The sequence below is a fragment of the Lissotriton helveticus genome, chromosome 3_1, assembly GCF_964261635.1.
Source record: "Lissotriton helveticus chromosome 3_1, aLisHel1.1, whole genome shotgun sequence".
NCBI classification, from domain to species: Eukaryota; Metazoa; Chordata; class Amphibia; order Caudata; family Salamandridae; genus Lissotriton; species Lissotriton helveticus.
This window is the reverse complement of record NC_136061.1, coordinates 2,073,175,312-2,073,189,556: the sequence shown is the minus strand read 5'-3', so window position 1 is coordinate 2,073,189,556 and position 14,245 is coordinate 2,073,175,312. Positions and strand designations below refer to the sequence as shown.

At 44.1% G+C, this 14,245-nt stretch overlaps 1 protein-coding gene across 2 annotated transcripts in view; it reads right to left on the bottom strand.

Annotated features, from left to right (window-relative positions):
• RHCG (Rh family C glycoprotein) overlaps positions 1 to 14,245 on the bottom strand; it is a 401,798-nt gene that overhangs the window by 76,244 nt on the left and 311,309 nt on the right. For both annotated transcript variants that reach the window (XM_078683199.1, XM_078683198.1), the window contains exon 6: positions 7,975 to 8,112. In XM_078683199.1, the coding sequence (XP_078539325.1) occupies positions 7,975 to 8,112 (138 nt within the window). The remainder of the gene's footprint in view (positions 1 to 7,974; positions 8,113 to 14,245) is intronic.

Here is a 14,245-nt window from a genome sequence, read left to right as displayed (position 1 = left end):
GAATAGTAAGACAAGTTGTTTGAAATACAAGACCCAGAGAAACCTAACATTAATAGATAAGAAAAATAAAAGAGAGGGACAGGTTAAGGAAAACAAACTATTTTAAGTATAGGATCAAAGGTAGGAAGGGATTTCCAGGTAGAATATGAAATGGAAAATTATAAAACCAAGGAGAAAAGACGGTCACTGGAGCAGGAAGCGGCAATTGGACAGGCAGGACCCGTTGATGTAGGCAAACTAGGTAGGTGCATAGTGTGGAGGACAAAATTTGGCACAAAGTTTGAAGAAAAAATTATTTGAAAAAATTAAAAGGACAAAGCAATTGGGGTTTTTCTCAGTCACCAACTGTCAACAGCTAGTCAAGGGCTTAGCATGCAGCCATGAGTTTGCGAAAACAGACAATGAGAGACGGCGCTTAGGAATAAGAGCGTAGTAAGGCGTTAAAACAAGGCAGACTACTCGGCGGTGCAGGAAAGACACCCAGATTGCAGGTAGGTCAGATGCATTACTAGAAGACCATGTGCCACAGGAAAAGCGCCACCACAATTCATTGTTGGATGTGCTCATTCTCAGACCAAATCTATCGTCATTGACTGAACGCTTTACACAGACACTCTTACTCCACAAAGTACATCACAGAGTCCAAGCACCAGTTCATGAACGCGAGACCGGTAAAACTTAATTAATGCTTATGAGACGAATAGTACAAAGCAGTGAAGAATACATGACAAGTGTAGCACGATGCTACATCAAAAAGCAGGTAATGGATACATGGATATATTTAATTACTTTTTAGAGCAATCAATTGTAATTGTATGGGAACAGCCTCATGTAAAATCAAACAAACTGTGATACACAGTTACCATTCTTTGAGTTTAAAATAATGAACATAATAGGTATAATAAATAACGTAGTAGAGTCACACTACCACCAATTAATCCTCATTTCAACGACAGACAAAATCAAAGCACCAAATTTACCAGTGGTGCTCTGATCACCTTCTAGTATCACGAATTCTTCAAATTCCTCAATTCAGCCTTAACCAAGGGGATACAACCCAAACGTTCAAGCAAGTTCTATTCAACCCACTCTTGATAAAACGAAAGGCTGATTCTAGTCAATTGCAGACCAAAGTTGATGCTAAAAAACCCTACTGAAATATTTGACATGGAAGACACAATACAATTTTAGGATTATATGGAACAATGCGATTTATTTCACTATAGCCTATCTTGATTCACAACAATGGTAGCTGCTTTCAGGGACCACATCAGTTTAGAAGAGCATGTTTGCTCTGAGTCTTCTGAGTAAATAACAAACTTGATCATGGCATTCTTTTTAATAAACTAATGAGTTTATTCTGAGAGTCCATGCAAAAAAGACACGGAAATGTGCTGGGAACTGACATTGAGGAGTTCTGTATTTTGTTCTCCGATTTTTATGACATCTTTGCGCATTCTGCTGGTAAGAATGGGGGAATATGTCGTTTTTTAGTGTCCTAATCAGGATTATCTTTGCATAGTGAAACATAGATAGGAAGTTCAACAGGATCTAATTCTCCTCAACTGTCAAAATTAAGTAATCAAAATAGAGTATGTCAATTCCAACAATAGCAACGATTCATGTGGTGTTCCACAAAGTTCATCTGTATCAGCATTATTATTTGGCTTATTCATGTAACTATAGGCTCCACTAATTTAATGGCATCCCTTACACTTCAACACGTGCTTGTTTGACATTCTTCTTGGGAAAGAGATACCACTAAACAATCCAACATCAGAAAATGCTTCTATCATTCTATCAAACAATACAAAGGAAGGATTAGCAAAGTCTGTTGCATATGCATTGAGCCCTATAGTTGCAACAAAAAAACTTAAGTATCAGTGTTAGCAGAACACCAGTTTGCAAGAACATGGCTCCGACAACACAGCTAAAAGGGGCCTCTAAATTATAGTTAAGCAATAGATGCATCACTCAAACCAGCACAAAAGGCAAGAGTTTGCGAAGTAGTATTCCTCTAAATGTAATTTAAATGGATACATGTGTAGATTTACACCTACACCTATTGTTTCTCGTGTATGGAGAGTTCTCTGCTGGAAGTACATAACATTTCCAGCATATATTCTTACCTTTTAGATGAAATTGTGGGAGTGGCAACCGTAATCTGCTCAAAAGAGGGAAATATCAAGTGCAAAGTTCCAGGAGAAATTGCATATTAGGGAGCCATATTCAAATACAAAAACACACGTACAAAAGGGTAAAGCCATTTGAAATTCACTAAAGTTACAACCACATTTACTCAAGTTTTACTATTCCTCGACCAGGGCGAAACGGCAGCCCTCATCCTCCTGGACCTCTCGGCATCATGCAACACTGTCTCCCACTGCACCCTAGCCACCAAACTCCATGATACTGGCATCCACGGCAAGGCCCTCAACTGGACATGTTCCTTCCTCGCCGGCAGAACTCAGCGGGTAAGAATCTCTCCCAATTGTGGAGTGCCCCAGAACTTCTCCCTCAGCCCCACCCTCTTCAACGTCTACATGGCCCTCCTCACAGTCATCACCATGAACCACAGGCTCATCATGGTCTCTAACGCCAATGACACCCAGCTGATACTCACCCTTACCAACTAATCCAACATCACCAAACACAACTTCTAAGAAGAGATGAAAGCCGTCGCCACCTGGATGAAGAACAGCTACATGAAACTCAACTCAGAAAAGACAGAAGTCCTCATCCTTGGCTCCACCTCTTCTGCATGGAATGACTCCTAGTGGCCCTCTACCCTCAGAAATTTCTCCACCCCAACGGACCATGCTCAGAATCTCAGCATCATCCTAGTCTCATCACTCACAGATCAATGCCGTATCTTTGACCTGCTTCAACCCTCTCCACATGCCCCAAAAGATTTTCAAATGAATCCCATTGAATCCAGAAAAACTGCCACACACTCACTCATCATCAGCAGACTGGACTACTGCAACGCTCTTCATGCTGGAATCAATAAGAAACTCCTTCGCAAACTTCAGACTGTCCAGAATGCTGCAGCCACACTGATCCTTGACATCCCCTGTCGCAGTCACATACCCAACACCTTCATGATCTCCACTGGCTTCCAGTTGAAAGAAGAATAACCTTCAAACTCTTTACCCACACATACAAGGCTCTTCACAACACCGGACCCGTACAACTGAACAGTGGCCTCTCCTTCCATGCACCCAAAACACACCTGCGATCAGCCCAGCTCTCTTGGCCACCGTCACTTGTATCAACAAGACCAGAATGGGAGGAAGGTCCTTTACCTACCTCGCAGCCACAGCCTGGAACACCCTACCCATCCACCTCCGGCAATCTTCCACATTGCCCCAGTTCAGGAAGGACCTCAAGACCTGACTCTTCAAATGATCTCACCACACTACGGAGCCGCCCTCCCTCCCCCAGTGCTTTGAGACCCTCACAGGAGAGTAGTTATGCTTTACCAACCCTGATGGGTCACCCTGACAAGGATTGTGGCTATTGCTTTAGAAGGACTCCCACCCCCCTCAACCAACAACTCAATTTCTCACACCTCCAAAGTCAGCTTCCTACACCTGGCCCTCAACCTCTGCTTACCATTCTCAATTTGCATGCCCCAGCCCCTGCCGTCTGCCTCTCTGGTGACTTGCAGTGCCCCTGCTGGCCTGCTCATTATGTCAGAATGTGGTTCCACCCCATTTGTCCCTAGCCTGCATTCACCATCTGCGTGGCCCAGGCCCATTCTGCGAGCCCTCTGTGGACAGGTTAATGCCCTTGCTGGCCTGCCAGGCATGGTAAGCTTGCTGCCCCTGCCCTTTCGTCCCTGCCTGTCATTCTCTGTTTGCTTGCCACTTCTGTCCTACCCTCCATCATTTGTTGTGCTGCCCCTAGCCATGCAGGCATTTCCTCCATGGTCATCTTGCCGCCTATACCCACCTATTCCCTGCCTTTAGTTGTCTGAGGTCACAGATTCAACACCTCCCTTCTGCCCTGAATTGCTGAATGTGCTGCCCCAGCTTTAACCACTTGCCCTCCATTGTTAGCTTGTTGTCTCTGCCCCCTCTATATTCCCTCTATTGTTTAAATCAATACTCCTGCTTCCTAACTCCAACCCTTACTGCCCCAGCCTCCCATACTCTCTGTTATCCATGTACATGCCCCTGCTCCCCCCTCTTACCACCCACAGTCCATTGAGTTGCTACTGCCCTTCCTTCCTGCCCAGCACGGTTGTTTGTTGATTCTATTGCCTCCAGATGATGGTCAGCTTGCTGGTACTGTCCCAGCTCCCTCCACCTCCCTTCCATCATCTGAGTCCATGCCCCTATCCCCTCCTTCCTGCCCTCCATGGTCTATTGGGCTGCACCTCCCTCCTGCTGTGTATGGTCCATTGTGCTGCCATTGCAGTTCCAGACTGACTTGCGTGGTCTGTCGTGCTGCCACTTCCCCTTCTGAGTGGTAAGTTTACAGCACCTGCCCCCTTTCCCCTTGCCTTCTGTTGCCTGAGTCAAGCCTCTTCCCTTTAAATTCTGCCTTCCATGATCTCTGTGCATTTCCCTGCCCCCTCCTTCTTGCTTCAGTGTGTGCTGTACTGACACTAATTCTCTCACTTGCAGTACACAGTTTATTGTGCTGCCACTGCCTCCCATATACCCTAGGTGGTCAGATTGCTGCCCATGCTCATGACCCCACCGACCTTTCCTCCATTGTCTGTTTGCATGCCCCTCGTTTCCCCTCCTGACCTTTCTCATGCGTTGCCCTTACACTACCCCTCCAGCCTAACCTGCATGATCAGATTTCTGCTCCTGTACCCTGCATTCTGAGTCTATGCAGGGACCCTGCCACCTCCCTCCGTCCTCCATGGTCCATTGTGATGCCATTGCCCCTCCTGCCTGCCCTGCATGGCCAGCTTACTGCCCCTGTTCCCTCTCCCTGCCCTCCATTGCTCGAGTCTATAGCCCTACCCACTCCCTTCTGCTCTCTATGTTCAGGTGTGATGCCACTGCCCCTCTCTCAAGTCCTCCATTGTCTTCTGTGCTGCTACTTCCCTTGCACTTGTCCTGCATGTTCTGTTGTGCTGCCACTTCCCCTCCTGCCTGCCCTTCGTGGTCAGGTTTTTGCCCCTCTGCCTCCACCCTGCCCTCTGTTGTATTAGTCAAGTAGCTCTATCCCCTCCCTCCTGCCCGCCACGGTCTTTTGTGCTTCAACTGCCACCCCACCTGCCCTGCTTTGTCAGCTTGCTGCCCCCTTCTCCTGCCCTCAGTTGTCCATGTGCATGCCTCTACAGCCTCCCTCTTGCCCACCATGGTCTTTTGTCCTGCCACTGCCCCCCCCCCCCACCTGCCCTGCATGGTCCATTGTGCTGCTACTGATTGTCATGCCTGCCCAGCATGGTCAGTTTGCTGGCTTTATCCCAGCTCTCTCCCCTATGCCTTTCATTTTCTGAGTCCATGACCTGCTCCCTCCTTCCACAGAGTGTTTGAATGAACAAGTAGAGTGCTAACTTCCTGTATTTATTACAAAAGTGTGACACACCTGAAGTAATCTTGATGGAATCAAAACTATAAAACATAAAGCATTTCCTTTAGAACTGAACAAAGAAGGGGGTTCTTTTTATCAAAGAAATGATGGTTAGTGCTCTAGAAAGCTACAATGCGGACACATTTACTGAGTTCTCTAATAATGGCAAAGGGTTTTTATACGAGTTGCTATTTTTATGTATTTTAGCCATTCAGTCGCCTCCAATTTTAGATGCATAAGTTCATAAAACATTTTGCACGTTTGTATCATTGGGCTACATTCTGGGGATATGTGGGCTACACTCATGCCCTTTTTTCTGGGATGCCCATCTTGGGGACTTTTTTACTATCAAGCTAATTTCTTTATTTACTGCAGTATGCTCTGTAGGAAACGCTTTCTTATTTACAGCTTTGAGTCTATCAAGATGGTGTTCAGGTGTGTCACACTTTTGTCATAAATACAGAATGTTAGCTCTCTAGATGCTCAAGACAACACTGTGGTAAAGCTGCATTTGATCACCATAGAGTGGAGTGGCAGGCTACTGTTGCATTGAAAGAACGTTTAAGTCTGCATGCCAGAATGTTTTACTGAAATAAATGAGGAAGGTATTTGAGAACTTATAGAAAATGTGCCCTAATTTTGCTAATCATACATTCTATGACAAAACATTCTTCTTCATTTAGTTAATTTCCAAATAAAATTATTTAAGTTTTACAGCTTTGATTCAATCAAAATGGCTTCAGTAGTTAAACACTTTGGTCATAAATTAGAATGTTAGCTACTTGTTAATTAGAACATCATAGGAGTCTGCAGTCGAACATGGGAGAATCAGAGGTCAGGCTGGTGCTGTTGAAAGTACATGTTTTACTTAATATATCAGACTTTATTATCACAAGACAATATGCTCTCAGTTAAGCTTCACGAGCACTTTCCATAAACTCTATGGGAAAATTATGAGAGATAAAAATATTCTCTTAAACATGGTTCATCAAATCCCAATAGAGTATCAGAATTTTATACTAGGAAACAAATAACCCTAGATTATACCACAATTACTAAAATTAGTATTATGCCACTAAAAAATAATTCATATTGTGATTAAAATCTGCTATCAGCTTTTAAATGCGGTCCTTTTTGTTACCAACCCGAAGCACTCCCTCGGCGTGCCACCACAGATGCTGAGTTGTCGGTGGATTTAGGTGGATTAAGCAGACCAACAAAGGGAGCCCATTCAATTCTCCTCCACCAAGTTAGGTAACTAGTCAAGGCATGTGATCCAGCCTCGTGGTTCATTTTCTACATCCATTATTGGAAACTAGTAAGCTAGACACATTTTTCTTTCACCAAGAGATTCATACTCTTTTTTAACACAGACGAAAAGGATGTCCTGTGAAATAAGAAAATTAGAACATTGTAGGTGAACTTGTTCAAATATAGTGTATCCGAGCTCTGATGGCTCTTAGATCCCCAGATTTACAATGCCATATTGCAGATGCTGCAAAAGCCATCAGGTGCTGCTTAGGGTCAGTTTACAAGATGGGCACAAATGTAGGCATAAATTGGGCACATGTATTAAATGCAGTTATTAACCGGTGTGCAATTTGCTACCCTTTTCTAGGTGCAGACCTGGAAATGGGTGATAGCATGTAAAATGGGTACATTTTCCCCTGTATCGAGTTGCAAAAACCAACACGCTGCACTATTTATCTACCAGATTTATGTTAGGTTTTATCCTCAAGTTGGCACATTTTACATGATTTGTAATCCTGTTATAGGAGTAAATCAAAGTTTCCATCTAAAATTAGATCAGTCACCCAAACTTAATCAGAACCATAATGTCAGAACATTGTCATCTCATAGTGGTTGTCTGATAGTTCTTCCCATTAGAGCTGGAACAACTAAACATCTAAACTGATAATAGGTGACAGTTAGGATACGTTATCTTCGAAGGTGATAGGGTGGTATGAGTTGCATCAATATTACTGATGGATTGCTTTATCATATTTCCAACTTACAATGAAAAAAGTATTATGGTAACATTGGCGCAACGGTAACAGATGTACAGTCCACTGAAATATAAATCCCATTCATTATATTCCATGAGATTTATATATCGGTGGAGGGCATATCCGTCACCATGGTGACGAGTAACCCATGTGCCAAGATCTAAATAAGACCCTTAGTCTTTGTGAGTTACTGCTATCACTCACATACTAGTTTCTAACTCAAAAAATAAAAAATAATTTAGGGATAAAACTATGGTGTAGATTTAGGTAAGTTAGCCTTTGTTATCAAATCTCTTTAAGGTCTGAGATTCCGTCTTAGAAAATCCTAGGAGAAAAGCAGTCAACCAATCCAAATATAATAATTTTTTGCAAGTGTAAAATTTAAAAAGATTTCACGCCGAGTCTTGGCTTGGATGAAAATGGTTTGACTTACGGAAAAGTATGTGAACCCCAAAGTAGACACAATGCCACATATGAATCCAACGATTAAAGAGCCGTATGGCATCAACATCATTTCAGCAGCAGTTCCAACAGCAACACCACCTGCAAGAGTTGCATTCTGGATATGAACCTGAATTGAAAAAACATACATAAATGAGAGAGCATTAGTGCTTTTTCAGAAAATGTAATGTGAAGCAGGAGCTGAATATCAAACATTTGAAATGTCACTGGGTACTGGATGGTGCTTGATATCTGCCAACCTTGAAGGCTTGTACCCAAATCATGATTTTCGCCTTCTTAATGTATTTGTGCATGAGTAACTCTCAGAAGATAGCCATAGGCAGATTAATACGTTGTGCATATCAAGGTCTCTAATCCATGAGGGTACTGATTTCTACATCCACAAAGGTAAAATCTGCGTCTACGTGCAGGTGCTCCATATTCAGACTGTTTTTTCTTTCTGCATCTTTAGATGTTTAGGCTTCTATACTTGTTATGAGCTGCCTGTGATAGAGGAGTGCCGAGTCCTAGTCAGTCCTAGTGTGGAAGGATATGCTCAGATGTGAGTCCCTTGCTCACTGCACCATCAGGATTCAAGCAAGCCGGGCCGAAGACGGCTGTAATGCCAGAAACCGGTCCCCGGAAGCTTGTTTCCTTTCCAGTAAAGAATTGGCTTGGTAGTTTGGTCTGCCCTGTTCCCATGATGCACTGGGCCAGGGTCAGACTAATTTGCATGTAGCCAGGTTCTGAACTGGGATGGTGCAGTGAGCTAAAAAACGGTGACGGATCAAGCCCTGATCTTTTGACTGGGTAGGAGTGTTCTGCTTAATTCAGATACTCTGTCCATCACCACCCCCTTTTGAATCGTTTTGGCCACCACAAGTGTGGAAGGGTATGCTCAGATGTGAGTGCCTTGCTCACTGCACCATCAGGATTCAAGCAAGCCGGGCCGAAGACGGCTGTAATGCCAGAAACCGGTCCCAGGAAGCTTGTTTCCTTTCCAGTAAAGAATTGGCTTGGTAGTTTGGTCTGCCCTGTTCCCATGATGCACTGGGCCAGGGTCAGACTAATTTGCATGTAGCCAGGTTCTGAACTGGGATGGTGCAGTGAGCTAAAAAACGGTGATGGATCAAGCCCTGATCTTTAGACTGGGTAGGAGTGTTCTGCTTAATTCAGATACTCTGTCCATCACCACCCCCTTTTGAATCGTTTTGGCCACCACAAGTGTGGAAGGGTATGCTCAGATGTGAGTCCCTTGCTCACTGCACCATCAGGATTCAAGCAAGCCGGGCCGAAGACGGCTGTAATGCCAGAAACCGGTCCCCGGAAGCTTGTTTCCTTTCCAGTAAAGAATTGGCTTGGTAGTTTGGTCTGCCCTGTTCCCATGATGCACTGGGCCAGGGTCAGACTAATTTGCATGTAGCCAGGTTCTGAACTGGGATGGTGTAGTGAGCTAAAAAACGGTGATGGATCAAGCCCTGATCTTTTGACTGGGTAGGAGTGTTCTGCTTAATTTCAGAAACTCTGTCCATTACCACCCCCTTTTGAATCGTTTTGGCCACCACAAGTGTGGAAGGGTATGCTCAGATGTGAGTCCCTTGCTCACTGCACCATCAGGATTCAAGCAAGCCGGGCCGAAGACGGCTGTAATGCCAGAAACCGTTCCCCGGAAGCTTGTTTCCTTTCCAGTAAAGAATTGGCTTGGTAGTTTGGTCTGCCCTGTTCCCATGATGCACTGGGCCAGGGTCAGACTAATTTGCATGTAGCCAGGTTCTGAACTGGGATGGTGCAGTGAGCTAAAAAACAGTGATGGGTCAAGCCCTGATCTGTTGACTGGGTAGGAGTGTTCTGCTTAATTCAGATACTCTGTCCATCACCACCCCCTTTTGAATCGTTTTGGCCACCACAAGTGTGGAAGGGTATGCTCAGATGTGAGTCCCTTGCTCACTGCACCATCAGGATTCAAGCAAGCCGGGCCGAAGATGGCTGTAATGCCAGAAACCGTTCCCCGGAAGCTTGTTTCCTTTCCAGTAAAGACTTGGCTTGGTAGTTTGGTCTGCCCTGTTCCCATGATGCACTGGGCCAGGGTCAGACTAATTTGCATGTAGCCAGGTTCTGAACTGGGATGGTGCAGTGAGCTAAAAAACGGTGATGGATCAAGCCCTGATCTGTTGACTGGGTAGGAGTGTTCTGCTTAATTCAGATACTCTGTCCATCACCACCCCCTTTTGAATCGTTTTGGCCACCACAAGTGTGGAAGGGTATGCTCAGATGTGAGTCCCTTGCTCACTGCACCATCAGGATTCAAGCAAGCCGGGCCGAAGACGGCTGTAATGCCAGAAACCATTCCCCGGAAGCTTGTTTCCTTTCCAGTAAAGAATTGGCTTGGTATTTTGGTCTGCCCTGTTCTCATGATGCACTGGGCCAGGGTCAGACTAATTTGCATGTAGCCAGGTTCTGAACTGGGATGGTGCAGTGAGCTAAAAACGGTGATGGATCAAGCCCTAATCTTTTGACTGGGTAGGAGTGTTCCGCTTAATTCAGATACTCTGTCCATCACCACCCCCTTTTGAATCGTTTTGGCCACCACAAGTATGGAAGGGTATGCTCAGATGTGAGTCCCTTGCTCACTGCACCATCAGGATTCAAGCAAGCCGGGCCGAAGACGGCTGTAATGCCAGAAACCGGTCCCCGGAAGCTTGTTTCCTTTCCAGTAAAGAATTGGCTTGGTAGTTTGGTCTGCCCTGTTCCCATGATGCACTGGGCCAGGGTCAGACTATTTTGCATGTAGCCAGGTTCTGAACTGGGATGGTGCAGTGAGCTAAAAAACGGTGATGGATCAAGCCCTGATCTTTTGACTGGGTAGGAGTGTTCTGCTTAATTCAGATACTCTGTCCATCACCACCCCCTTTTTAATCGAGTCCTAGTCAGTGGCAGCTGCCGCAAAATGCCATCCAACACAATTGGAGTGGGTGTAAGTGGGACAGGAAATGAGAGAAAGAAATAATAATATTGATAAAAAAACGTACTTGTCGGTGCTTCTCTCCCACAGTTACTGGAAAGCACAGCCTCCCCACCCAATCCAGTCTCTGCTCTAATGCTTTGAGAGAAGCACCAGGATTGGTCTGAGTGGACTGGTCTGCCACTCACACAGTGCCTTGGAGCCTGCGGCTTTTCTCCAACCCGGCTGTGAACAACAACGGGTTGGAGAAATAGAAGTGCGCATGTCTGTTTGGTCAGGCTAAGATGCCGGCCAAACTTACATGCACACTTCTAAGTGCCCACCACTCCTCCCTTTCAATGCCCAGCCTCACCCTGCTCTACACAGGCAAGCCAACCAGAGCCAGTAACAGAAAAATAAAATGTTATTATGGTTTTATTATCATTTAATTTTTCTGTGACTGAGTGACCAGTGGAGCGACGCTCTTCCACCTTTAGGAGAAGCTGCCCCTGGTCCTAGAGGGGGTTGGGGTGGCAGTTAGACAAGAGGGGAGCTTGCTAGAGGTTGGTCGTTCTTGTACTTCAGATCTTCACAATAAATCTACATCTTAAATCAATTGGAGTTGGTTTTTATTGAGAAGGAGTATATCTTAAATTGATGCTTGTCCAAAATGAGGAGGAGGATGCTTCATGAAAACAAGACGGATCATCAAGGTTTGAGGGCCAGCCGCCCATCTGCTGTTAGTCGGTTGCTGCGAGCATGGTGTAAATTTAGATTCCTTGGATATGAGGTTGTAAGACAGAGACCTATAAAATATTATCTGTAATTATTGGAGATATAATAAAGGAATCATAGAACTACTTGCTATCAATGGCCCTGGACAAGCCATGCAGAAAAGCTAGGGTCTATTTGGCATGTTTAGATTGACATTTTCTGTATAGTCCTTATGATGGAAAGCACATTGTTTGTGACAACGTTCACTTAATGTCCCAAAAAGGTGCTGTGCATAAAGAGGTCACTGGATTTATCTGTGACAAAAGCTATTTTTACTAACAGCCCTGGCCCCCAATACTAAGCCTATAAGACTCCGCCATCTTATTTGCTCCCGCACATCCACCCCGAAAAAATAGTTGGGACAACTAATGCAATAAATCTCAAAGAATTATCTGTGCAGGTTAGGCTTCTAAATAAATATGACATATTTCTTATATCTCCACCACCTTCTTTCACAATTGCAAATATATTTTATTCTTCAGAAAATTCGAAATGAAAACAATTTCAACATTCATAATGCATTTTTCACAACCTACTATCAAGGTATACACCTGTAAAGAGTTAAATGATCACACAGATTCTGGACATACGAACTGTACAGGCTGAATGGGAAGTTAAATGATATAGATATGGGAAGGGGCAGTGAGGAGGAATTCATATTAATACAATTAACTGCTCTTTCTGGAAATACTACCTGCAGATCCACTGATTGTTATTAGAAAGCTGGTATATGTCCTATAGTTAGTAAATAATTTGAACTAAATGAATAACACACTAACAGTTTATAAGATATGGGCACTTCATAACATGCAGAAACACTTTAATTTATAAATTGAGCATGGGCATGACTAATTAGAAAGCCTGAACCCTAAATAAAATATCCCGTACAAATGTACCCTGCTGAGAGAGGGAACTACTTTACATATTAGTAAAAGGTGGTGTATACATAATGAATGACAAATCAACACAATATACTTCTACTTCTCAGTAAAATAGACAGTATAAGAAAGCACTAAAATCAATTTACATATATGTCCCTCTTCCTAACTTTCACCAAACCCAGACCCCTGCTTTGTACCTGCCTCCATGAACAAAAACAATGTAACTCACTACCCACATACCTGATCCAGTTTCTCCAAGGGATGGCTGCTACACCCTATCTCTCTGAATTCTCTGAGGCCTTTGCACTGTTATTCTTAGCGCCCAAAGCTTGACCACACCCCACAAACACCACAATTACATCGCACTTTCTCTTTGTGTAGAATACAGCCCTTTCCATATGGGTTCATGTTTTACCTCATTGTGCTAATTTACCTCATTAGTGCTCTCACTTTACCGTAACATCTTAATGGATTATTGGGAAATATGGAGCTTATTCTTAACGCTTAGGAGCTGCTCCAGTTCCTACATTTTTAGATGTCACCTGAGACAGTGCATGTACTTTCGCTTGCAAGACATTGTGTATACTTGCACAGTATTCAGAGCTCACCTATTGCTTACTACAAGTTGACTGTATTGTTACTCTCGTTTCCTTGCTTCACTTTCATCAGCGCATGCTGTCTTCACTTCCTCTTAGTGTGTTTGTTCTTGCAGTAGAGCATGGCACGAGAACTTCTTCCTTGCCCAGTGTATTTCCACTGTTTGCCTTTTCGGACCTACTTTTTTCCTTTTAGCTGCTGCACTCCATGATGGTGCTTAACCTGTTGCTGCTTGCCCAGTCCCTCTCACCCCTTCCTGAGATGTTGCTTGCCCCATTCCTCATGCCTCCCTCTCATGCTGTTGTTTTCCCTGTCCCCTGTGTCTCCTCATGTGTTGTTGCTTGCCCTCTCTCGCATTGTTGCTTGCCCCTACTGTCCCATCAGAAAAAAGTGCTATGATGCAGCCAGCATTGGCCTAGATCTTAGCACAAGTTTCTAACTGTCAGCCATGATGCACAGCAGCAGCGCTACTGTATAACATGACTAAAATACATTGACAAAGTCAATAACTCTTGCTTAGCCAATGCATATAATAGCTAAGTCAATGTTTGTTTCAAAAGTTGATGTAATCTATATTGCAAATACGATAAGATGATGGATTAAGTGCTGCTTTTCAGGCACTCCCTTCAGTCACTTTTAGATCTGGGTTAAATCCATCATGTTTTTTTTAGCTCACTTCTCCACCACTGTTTGGACCCAGCCATGTTCAAATCAGTCTTGACCCTACTCCAAATGGGAAAAGCCCAACCCGAACTACCAAGCCAGATCCTCCTGATTGAGCAAGGATTCGCACGTATAGCGACTTGCTTGTATCAAGAACCTCAAATAATGTTAATAAGAATAATTAACCTGTTCGTGTTACTAATATAGCATATTTTACACTACACGGGGTGTCCCAGTAAAGCTTGCATATGTGTTTACTAACCGTAATACGCTTGCCTCTAAAATGGCCGCTGCTTAGCGGGAATTTCTTCTGCGCATACGTCGGTCACACTCACGTGACGTGACGTACTTGCAGTTCTGGTGGGAAATCTTTGCGCTTGCGCACTAGCTTTGAAATGGCTGCTCTG